General features: G+C 40.6%; 1 protein-coding gene across 1 annotated transcript; it reads left to right on the forward strand.

Annotated features, from left to right (window-relative positions):
• Positions 1-1,157: 1,157 nt before the first annotated feature.
• Positions 1,158-2,666, forward strand: LOC127785295 (CAX-interacting protein 4-like). Its single transcript, XM_052312731.1, has one exon. It carries the CDS (start codon positions 1,304-1,306, stop codon positions 2,432-2,434), a length of 1,131 nt encoding a protein of 376 aa, XP_052168691.1. The 5' UTR covers positions 1,158-1,303; the 3' UTR covers positions 2,435-2,666.
• Positions 2,667-11,482: the final 8,816 nt, after the last annotated feature.

An 11,482-nucleotide genomic window follows, 5' to 3' on the forward strand; every position in this document is an offset into this window, starting at 1 on the left:
ATATGATTTTAAAGTTTAGGGTGCTAGATAAACCTTGAATCAAACTTTGAAGGGTTATTTATATAAAAAAATATGGTAGTATTTTTAACCCAAAACAAACATATTATCAAAATATATTCAATGTTACATTCTAATATTTTCGATGTTGCTGAATTTTTCTAAAAAGGCTAAACTTAACAGAATTTGACTAGAAAAAAAATCAAACGACTTATAATAGCGAAGTGAGTAATATTTTTTTTCATATGGTACAACGAAGTTAATATATTTTTTCTAACAAAAAATAGTACATAACAACTATTCTAATGAAATAGTTGACGTTAGCATGATACCTAGGTACAGGGTATGATGTCTGGTACCCTAACACTAAATCTGATACATACGATACCATAGGTATGTCAACATGATATATATGTACTTTAGGTACTAAAGAGTATCATATCTCATACCATAGTACCAGATCCATGAACTATATGGTACCACACGTATCAAATCTAGTACCACCTACAATACCGTGCTAACGTTAGCACATAATTACTCTGTTCTATAATGTACTCGCTCCGGTTCTATAATAATTGACGTTTTGGACAAGGTTGAGGTCAAACTTTTATAACTTTGACCATTAATAACTTCAAAAGTATTTAGTTTTAAAAAACTAGAACAAATGAATCTTTGTGGAAGAAGAAGAGGTTCGCCAGCCGCTATATTTAGGGAAACATATATAGATTTGTCTTTCAAAACACTATAATAAAAGTTAACATGCATTTATTTATTGTGTATATTATAATAGAAAAATAAGGTCAAAGGTATATTTTGTAGACCGTGTCATTGTTCAAAACGTCAATTAAAATGAAACTGGAGGGAGTAAGTATTTTTAGTTGTGTAGAAATATTAAGAAAGTAGATAAAAATGATTAGAGAATGTTTGTGATTGGCGGAGAAGAAAAAATAGATAAAGAAATTGGTTTTGATTGTTTGAGAGAAGTGGGTAGATGAAGAATAAAACTTAATTTTGGAACAAGCTAGCTAGTACATTGTAAAACAGAGGTAGTTCAAACTATTCCGTTGGAATGGCGTAACAACAATTAACCCAATTTTCCTAGTAGTAATAAATATAAATATAAAACCAATTCAGAGAAATTCAGGGAAGAAAACGCGTCGGCTCTCGAGCCTTCTTGCATTGTGTCGTCGAAGGCGGTTGGACCATTCGGCGGCCGCACCCCCGATCCAAAATCCCCAATTCGCCTTCCACGAAACCCTAACCCTAGTTCTCCGTCTCCGGCGGGCTCTACCGGCGGCGAGGCAAGATGCCGGCGACAGCGGGGCGCGTGCGCATGCCCGCCAACAACCGCGTCCACAGCAGCGCGGCGTTGCAGACCCACGGCATCTGGCAGAGCGCCATCGGCTACGACCCCTACGCCCCGGAGAACAACAAGCACCAGCCTCCCTCCTCCTCCGTCTCCGCCAACGCCGCCGCCGCCAACGCCGCCGCCGCATCCGCCCCATCCGCCTCCGCTCCTTCCTCCTCCTCCGCCGCCGCCTCCTCCGACAACGCCTATACCAGCTTCCAGGGCCTCCTCGCGCTCGCCCGCATCACCGGCTCCAACTCCGACGAGACCCGCGGCGCCTGCAGGAAGTGCGGCCGCGTCGGCCACCTCACCTTCCAGTGCCGCAACTTCCTCTCCGTCAAGGAGGACCTCGACATGGAGGACGATATTGATGCCGGGATTCGGGCCGCCTCGCAGGCCAACGCCCAGGCCAAGTTGGACGAGTTCAGGAAGAAGACCTCCGGAGGCAAGGACGCCGAGGGCTCCGATGACGAGGATGAGGACGACGAGGAAGACAGCGATGATTCCTCTGATTCGGACATCGATCCTGAGCTGGAGAGGATAATCGCTGAGCGTGAGCGTGCCAAGAGTGGCAGGAAGCATTCAAGGGATGAAGAGAAGAAGACAAGCCGCCATAGGAGCAGCAGCAGGGGAAGGTCCAAGCACAGGAGGAGCACCAAGAGGAGTGATACCGAGGACGACTTAGAGGAAGAGAGGAGCAAGGACAAGAAGAAGAAGAGTAGGCGCAAGAGGCATGAAAGATCAGATGAGGACAGCGAGAGTGATTCTGACAAGAAGAGGCATAGGAAGAGCAGGAAGGACAGGAAGAGGCGTAGGAGCCATCGCAGGAGTGATGACACATCGGATGAGGATGAGTCTGGAGGTGAAGACAGGAGGCGTCGTCGCCATCGCAAGCGCCAGCACCACCACAGGAAGGGTGCATCCGACGGTGATTCTGGAAGTGGTGCCAGTGACTCTGCAGATGATAGGAAGCGATCTAGCAGGCGGAGGAGGCACCGTAAGTCAGAAAGTAGTGGATCAGATGGTGATGAACGACATGGTCAGGGGGCAAAGCGGAGCAAGGAAAAGAGGGGCAAAGAAGAGTGCTGAAGTGGTAATTTGCTCTCAAGTGATATTATTTACACCCTCTATTTTACCGACAATGCTTATCTTTGTCCTCTGTCCTGGTGTATGTTGTTATTTCAAGCATCATGATTGATATGTATAAGTGTAGTACTTTGTTCCAGTGAGTGAACTTCAAACTTAATATGCATAGAACGTTTTACCTTGAACTTGATAGTTTGTCTGTATTTTAATGAATTGGCTTTGTTTCTTGATGAAACTGCAAAATTGGATTTGCATGGCACCAACTGTAATAATGTAGTAATGGAGCCCTTAAAGCGGCCATGATACCGAATGAACCTTGTTAAAACTTAGAACCTCTTTCACAATTGCTGATATTCTGAGGATATAGCTTTTTTTTTTGTGTGATCTTATTTATATTTTAGAAAAAAACAGCTAAGGCCATCTCACTTGTTTATTTCTTGATTTTGCATGTTGGATGTTGCTTTATGCAAATCAACATGTGTGGTAAAAAAATGTCAAGCTAACGAAAATAGTGATGTTGCTCTAACATGCTTTTGCAACATTTCTAAGCTATTTACTCGCAGTTAATTTATCCTGGGTTTGGACGTTGTTCGAATTGATTTTGAGGGGACTGGGGACAGTGCACTTTTTACCTTGGGGCTGTCATTCCATATATTTTACCAAGTTTCTTTTTGTTTGTTATGTGCTAATATTATTGATAGTTTGTTTTGTACTAATATTATTTATAGTTTGTTCTGTACTAATGTTATTGATAAATCCAAATATCAGTATTCAGTCTGAATTATTGAAACAATCTAGTATGGGGTTGAAACCCTAAATTTCTGTCTTGTATGACCTTGTACATACACTAAGATTGAGTTGAGAACCTCTTGAAGACACTAGTAGGAACTGGTTTGGATTTTCCAAAGTGGTGTGATGAATGCTTCTGGTATTACTAAGTTCATCATTCACAGGGAGGATTGTTATTTTGTTGAACTGCTTACTGAAGTTGTGTTCCTTGTTGACCAGAAATTCAACTTGCACCATGTTAGGATACTCTGTAGGTTCTTTTGACAAGCCACATTCTTCTTTCTTTGGTATGATTCATTTTTCTTTCTTTGATATATTATTTTCTATTGCTCAATGATACAAATGATCCTTTTGATGGGGTGTTTGCACTTTCGCTATGCATGAGTAATTGCTTATCTATGCAATTTACATGAAGAAATATTTCTATGAGAAGAAATGATACTATATGCGTATTGTCAATGATTTTAATTATAAGCGTTTTTGACAGCTTTTGGTTGGTTTGGTTTTGGTTTGTACAGAGAATGGATTAATTTTGTTTGGTGTTTTTCAATAATTTTGGGTTGGAATGGGTTCAATCCATGGTTACGAGGTGGTGTGTTGCCACCGACTCCCCTGATTGTCAGTCCGCAATCTCCACCAGACCACCATATTGTCATTCTCAACTTCCCTGAAGTTCGATGCTCCCCACTTGATGCCCCTGGATCTGTATCACCGGTGTTCCCTCCTCATCGCCCCTCCCTTCCTCACCAACAAGATCATTACTGCTCTCTCACCCTCTCTCCTATATGTCCTCCTTGGCCATGAAGTATTGGTTTCTTGTGTGAAAGATCATTGTTTGCATGTGTAGAATTTTATCTTTATCTTGAATTGCATGATCTCTCAAGATTAGTAAATTCGTAATATTTCACTTGGGAGGCAAATTGCTTTGAATACTTAGGATATGGGATGTGTCAACTGCAATTATTATGTCCACATCAGTGTTTTGTTTCTGCTAACAGTTTAGCACGGCAGGGTAATTTGTGTGTTGTCATTTCAATGATGCTTTGATTCTTTCTTTGGCTATTAATTGCTTTAGAGACTGCTTTTTCATTAAGTAATCTACCTATGATCTGTAGTATAATATTCTTTGCTGTTTTGATTTTTTTGGTTGTTTACCCTGTTCATTTATTATGGTTTCTCACACCGTGGTTTGCCACTGGATGTAACTACTGGTAGCTCATGGTGCAGATAATTTGAACTTGTCACTCTGGATGTTGAGATGCTATTTTTTTTTATCCTCTAGCAGAGGAAATCTAAATTTTCTGATCCGAAGGAGAGAAATGTATTTACTGTACTTGTCTTTATGTGGCTGTTGGCTGTGGTCATGTCATGTGCTTATGCATCCTTGTATTTCCCCCTTGCCAATTTTCTTGAGCACGAGAAATACTGATATCGCGTTGTACTAGTACCAAAGGGGAAAAAAACTTATACATGTTTTCCTTCTACAAGGACATAGCATCATTTTCGTACACATGTTTTATCTGAAGCAAATCTCTTTGTTTAATATTTCACTTGACCGTACAACAGCCCTTGATTCTGTTAACTTTGCTATATGTTATTTGGAAAGAAAATTTTGACTAATGCTTGTTGAGGAGGTTGTACGGAAAATGACTTTCAGAAATTACATATCAAACAGAAAACAATGAACTTGATAGTTACTTGTAAAAACTCTTGTTTACATATGCGCAGATACTTGATACTCAGTGAGAATAAAAAAAAACAATCTTGTTCTTGTTTCTTGGTTATGATTAGGAGTGGATATTAAACTACAAATGTCAAAAAAAAAAAAAACAATCTTGTTCTTGTTTCTTGGTTATGATTAGGAGTGGATATTAAACTACAAATGTCAAAGTACAAATGTCGTGTCACGTCACGTGTGGGTAAAAGAGCAAGCGAGGTTCACATGGGAGCGAGTAATACTGCAGACAACCTGTGTGTCCATGAAAAAGGTAGGCAATGAGGTCCTGTTTAGTTTCAAAGTTTTTTTTCAAACTTCTAACTTTTCATCACATCAAACCTTTCATACACACATAACTTTTCAGTCACATCGTTTCAATTAAACTTCAGTGTGAACTAAACACAACCTGAGTTGAAGGGTGAAGAATTTTTTTACTTTTAATTTATTTTCTTTTCGAAAACTTATTTTCAAAATTGAATCTTTTGACCATGCTCCTTTCTTGGCATGGAAGGATAATACTGTTACACCATGAGCACAGAGGGTGTGCCAATGATATCCTAGTATAGCAAACCTTACCACATTAGTCTGGCGTACAATGTTACTACGTAACTTACAGTTATAACCCATAATCATGTATTAGCGTGGCGAAAGGGTTGATATTCGAAACAAGGTGGTTTTAGGAAATAAAGTCTTGGGCACTCACTTTTAGAAAATAATAAAAAAAAAGGTTCAATTGTTTTTTTTAAAATCCATGCCACATCTACTTCTCCCATTACCAAGTGAAGAATGGGGAGCCAAAATGAGACATGGATTTCTCGTCAGAGATTTGTTAGGGTGAGGAGAGGAACGGCTCGCACTGCGTGTTGGAGAGGCGTAGCCCCGTGCGAACCGGCGACGATGAGCTAATTCGAGGTGTCGACGGTCATCCCGAGTTGCTCCACGCATGGTCGCCGCTGGCAAGGCCACTACCCGGAGCTGCTTGGTTGCCTCCAAAGTGGTGGCGCAAGCCAGATCCGGTGAACGCTGCCGCTGAAGAGAAAAGAGCATCGACGGAGAGGAGAGAGGCCACCAATGGTGAGAGAGGAGCGGCGCCGCCCTGGGGCTCGTCACCCCCTGGCTCCACAGGTCGCTGGATCCATGCCAAATCCGTTCGTCCTCGACGCCTTCGATGGCTGCGTTCCTCGTCCTCGCTCGATCCACCACCACCACCGAAGATAGGAGAGCAGCGCCGGAGAGGGGATAGGGAGGGGAGGGAGGGGAGGGGAGAGGCCGCCTGCAGGGAGAGGAGAGAGAGGAGCGGCACCGCCCGCCTGATGGTGAGACGGCAGCAGTGCTAGCAGCATGGCAGAGAGCCAGAGAGTAGGGATGGCAATCTCCCCATTGGGATCGGTGTAAGTTAAGTGCCTTAATTTGGTTTTGGTGATTAATGACAAATCTAATTATATGAGACTAATGTTTTTATGAGCTTTTCTTTGACTAGTCTCATTTGGATATGAAAGTAAAAAAGATGAGATGTATGTATTAAACTTCATATATTCTAACTTGCTCTCTCTTGTGGATCCAAAATATAGTGTGAGCTTCGTCATTGATCTTGATTGATTATGTGCATATGTGTTCCTTCACATCTTGATGGGGAGCTTATTTTATATTTTGTTTATTATAAGATCTCTACCTTGATTTGAAATTATCTTTTATCTCATCTCTCTATATTGTTATATCGAGTTATTATCCATCACCAAAGAGAGAAAAGATTAAAAGATCTTGGATTAAACAATTTGTGTAATTGTTACGTTGGTGATAGATGATAAACCGTTGTTTATGGGATCAACTAGGTTAATTCCCGATAATGAGATGCGGTAGATATGCATTCTTAGGTGATGGACCTTAATCATGACAAGGATGAAATTCATGGAGATAAAGCAATATGTACCACTTCTTATCTCATACTTTTTGATAGTCTCTTTTACATTGGACATCATGAAGGTATGCGTTTTTGTTTATCTTTATCATTTCTATATGCCTTCTCCATGTGTATAGAATAAACCCCACTGGTTCTTCTTTATTTATGCATACACTTGTCTCTCTTGTATATTTATTTGTATGCATATATTTAGGGGGAGCAAATCCTATAAATTTATTGTGCATGTTTTAGATCCATGTTGTTCACCTATTATTTATATCGTATCTTTGCACTTGAGCTTGCATACGAGTATATGAAACTTATGATGTTAATGAATACTCAACAAACATATCCATATCTTTCATATGCAACCGGTTAGTCACCAAGTGGAGGATGACAACCGATTTGTTTGGACTAATGTTTGCCTTTGAGCTGTGTAAAGGAATAGGTCTAGTTGTGATGAGGCTAATGGATAACACCATGGGTTGATGATCGCCAAGCCAAGGATATCGTCATGTTGACAAGGATGAAGTCAAGCTTGTGATGAAAATAAAGTCTTGACAAATGATGATAAAGACCTCGGCATAAACATGGTTCAACCGAATGGTCACAAGTGTTGATGTTGGCTCAAGCATTGACCCCAAGTTGGATGGTGCAAGGCAAATGTATAATCAAGCTAAGAATGTTTTCTTAGTCTTGTCCTGGTCTCGGTGTTTGGTGTAGAACGGATTTGCTAGATAGGCGTCGTACTATCAAGAGGGGTCTACGAAGCGAGCATGTGGATGATCTTGTGCCATATTAGTTCATATGCATGTGGGTGCATTTGGTGGGCTTGTCTAGCCAAGTGTGATGAGTTTCCTCAAGTCCCAAACAAAGAGAGAAATGGGCATGTCCAATAGGAGTGACATTTTGTACGTATGTCCGGTGGATGTCTTTTGGAGTGTGAGCCCTTTATCCTTGACAAAATTTGTGTTTCTTGGATGTATTATTCATGTTTTGGATAGCCCTATGAATAAGCTTTCCATAGAGTCCAAGAACATCAAATTCCGAGACCCGAGTTAAGAGATATCGTCATTTTACTAACGATCGGTAGAGCTGAAAAGTGACATGCGGTCTGACTGCAGCCCTTATGGTGGTCTGACCGCAGCTCCCATGACGGTTTGACCGCTGCCCTGAATTTGAAGAGAGGTCTCGTCTTGGTGATCTAGAGCCGCTCGAGCCGAGGCCGGTCTAACCGAGCTGATGGCAGTCTGACTGAACCGTGGCCGATCTGACCGGCCGCTCTATGGCGGTCCGACCGGCCCCCGTGTGTCAGTGCATTTAATGCACTGCAACATCTAGTTTTCTAGCCATTGCAATGTAGTCCGGTCTGACCAGCCACCCCATGGCGATCTGACTAGTAGGGCACAGAAGTTGGGGATTTCGATTCCAACGACTAGTTTTGGTGGTTGGGGGTACATATACCTACTCTCCAGCAGCAAGAGTAAGGTTATGTCACTCCATTGCATTATGTTGAACACTTGCAAGAGCTCTCACACTCTTGTGCACTTAGTTTATCTAGTGAGGTATTGGAGAGTGAGTTAAGCCAATTCAAATGCATTTGCTTCTTTGTTAGAGTTAGTATGGCACTTGATCATCCTCGACAAGTGTCCTAGACTTGTTACTCTTGAAGGTTGCCACCTCCTAGACGGTTTGGAGGAGTTTCCCGGTGACCTCTCCGAGAAGGTTGTGGAGCTGGCCTGGTGTTGATTGTGAGTGGCTCGGTGTACGCCATCTCTGGAGTGGAGGAAGAACAACCATAGTGATAGAGGCTTGGGAGACCACTTTGTGGGCCGGCTCCCACCTTGCTCACCCCTTGACGAAGGGGGCTTGCGGTGGCTTCGTGGTTTGAGCGGTGAAGTTGGACTCGCCTCAACAGTGACGTAGGAAGTTGGCAAGCTTCCAAACATCGGGTGGAAAAATCCTTCACTTGTCTCCTTTATCTGTGAAAATTTACTTTGAGAAAGTTTACATACTGGAGTTTATTTGTGCTATTATCACCCTAGGCTTGCAAACTTTAATATAGGCCAGCTTCTTTGTGCATTTAGTTGAGACTAGTTGATTTAGGTTTTGAATTGTGTAAAACTGTTTTGGTTTATGCTTCCACATACAAAACTCGGTTTTAGCCAAATGTTTTAAAACCGCCTATTCACCCCCCTCTAGTTGGCCTCCTAGATCCTACAACCGGGGATCCACCCCTATAGGGCCGGGGGTGGGGGAGAATTGTCACCAGTGGGTGAGCGGGGGAGTGAGATTGCTGAGGGGCGATCGATCGCCCCTAGCGATTAGGCGGACCGCCTCCCCTCCCTCCACGTGGTTTCTTTTTTTTGGCACCACATTACTTTCCAATTTTAGTAAATTTATACACCTAAAGTTTGTACACCTTAAGTTTACACATCTAAAGTTTAGAGATCCAAAGTTTATATATCCGATTCAAATTTGAGTTTGAATTCAAATATTTTTTATACATAGTATTTTTATACATCTAAAGTTTATACACCTAAAGTTTATAAGTCAAAAGTTTACGTACCCGTTTCAAATTTGAATTTGAATTCAAATATTAGTTTACAGAGCCAAAGTTTATAAGTCAAAAGTTTACATACCCGTTTCAAATTTGAATTTAAATTCAAATATTAGTTTATAGAGCCAAAGTTTATAAGTCAAAAGTTTACATACCCGTTCAAATTTGAATTTGAATTCAAATATTAGTTTATAGAGCCAAAGTTTATAAGTCAAAAGTTTACATACCTGTTTCAAATTTGAATTTGAATTCAAATATTAGTTTATAGACCCAAAGTTTATAAGTCAAAAGTTTACATACCCGTTCAAATTTGAATTTGAATTCAAATAGGTTCATAGACCCAAAGTTTATAAGTCAAAAGTTTACATACCCGTTTCAAATATGAATTTGAATTCAAATATTTTTTATATACATAAATTTTTCCAACTTTGTTTTTTATTTTTTGAAAAATTATGGTGTTATGTAGTAGGAAGAGAAGGAGAGGAGGAAGGGGGAGAGAGCCTATAGGGGGGAGGGGCGGACGGGTGATCGCTTAGGGCCTGTTTAGTTCGCGAAATGAAAATTTTTGGGTGTCACATTGGATGTTTGACTGGATGTCGGAATGAGTTTTCGGATACGAATTAAAAAACTAATTTCATAACTTGCCTGGAAACCATGAGATGAATCTTTTGAGCCTAATTAATCCGTCATTAGCACATGTTGGTTACTGTAGCACTTATGGCTAATCATAGACTAATTAGGCTCAAAAGATTCGAATCTTTCGACATATGCATGGAGCATTAAATATAGATTAAAAGAAAAAACTAATTACACAATTAATAGTTTTTGTTTGATGTTTTTAAGAAAAACTTTTTGGGAACTAAACGGGGCCTTAGCCACACCCACCTGCCTCGTTGCTGCCCATACCGGAGAGCGAGCAGAAAAAGGACAGGGCTGGAGTGACTTCATATTTGTTTATGATTTTTTGGGTGCTCAGTGTAAATTTGTAGGGTGCTCAGTGCAAAATATTATATTACCCTGTAAATTGGAAAATTGTGAGGACTGAGGTGAAAAATTTTAGGGGCTCACATAAAAAATTAAATCCACTTGTAGAGCCACTTGCATTATGTGATGGATAGATTAAAGACATGTTAACTCATCATACGTTGTATCCTGAGGCTCCTCATATGTGAGGCTTTGCACTGTGAGTGCCCTTGTAGTACTTGATCCAAGTACTAGTAGTATAAGGCTGTGTTTGCCCAAACAGTTTGCTCACGTCGTGCCGCTGCTCCTCCCACTCCCCGCGCGCATCGTGCCGCCGCCGACACCACCGCTGCTGCGCAGAAAGATTTTTGAAGTGCTACCGCTGCTGCTCCTCCAGCGTCAGGATGACGGCGTGAGGGAGGACGACGGAAACTGTGACGGGAGTGGTATGGTTCTAATTTAAAAAATTTTCAGTGACATTTAACCAATAACATGAATTGTAATGGTATTTTACTAATATGCCATATTTGTAATGTCATTGAACAATTAACTCATAAAATAAAGCTATTTCTGGTCTAAAACAAAATTATTATTTACCTATCGTTTCTCTCAACCACACACAACTGTTTTACATTTAAACTTTCTATCTAACTGGTTCTTCTCATTATTTCTATCAGCTTTTTTAATACCCATGTATAGTTAAAAATAATTACAGTATGGAGTATCTTACTACTAGGACGGAGGTATACTATCTAGTCCAAAAGAATTAAAATCCTCGGGGGTGTTTAGTTCACACACAAAAATTTTACCCCTGTCACATCGAACGTTTGAATACCTAAATAAAGTATTAAATGTAGGCTAAAAAATAACTAATTGCACATATTACGACTAATTTACCAGATGAATCTTTTGAGCCTAATTGCTCCTTGATTTAACATGTTGTGCTATAGTAAACATTTGCTAATGGCGGATTAATTAGACTTAATAAATTCGTCTCACAGTTTACAGGCGGATTCTGTAATTTGTTTGGTTATTAGACTACGTTTAATATTTTAAATGGGTATCCATATATCCGATGTGACACGGCAGAAAATTTCACCGCTGAATTTAAACACAGCCCTA

This window comes from Oryza glaberrima, chromosome 9, assembly GCF_000147395.1.
Source record: "Oryza glaberrima chromosome 9, OglaRS2, whole genome shotgun sequence".
Taxonomy (NCBI): domain Eukaryota; kingdom Viridiplantae; phylum Streptophyta; class Magnoliopsida; order Poales; family Poaceae; genus Oryza; species Oryza glaberrima.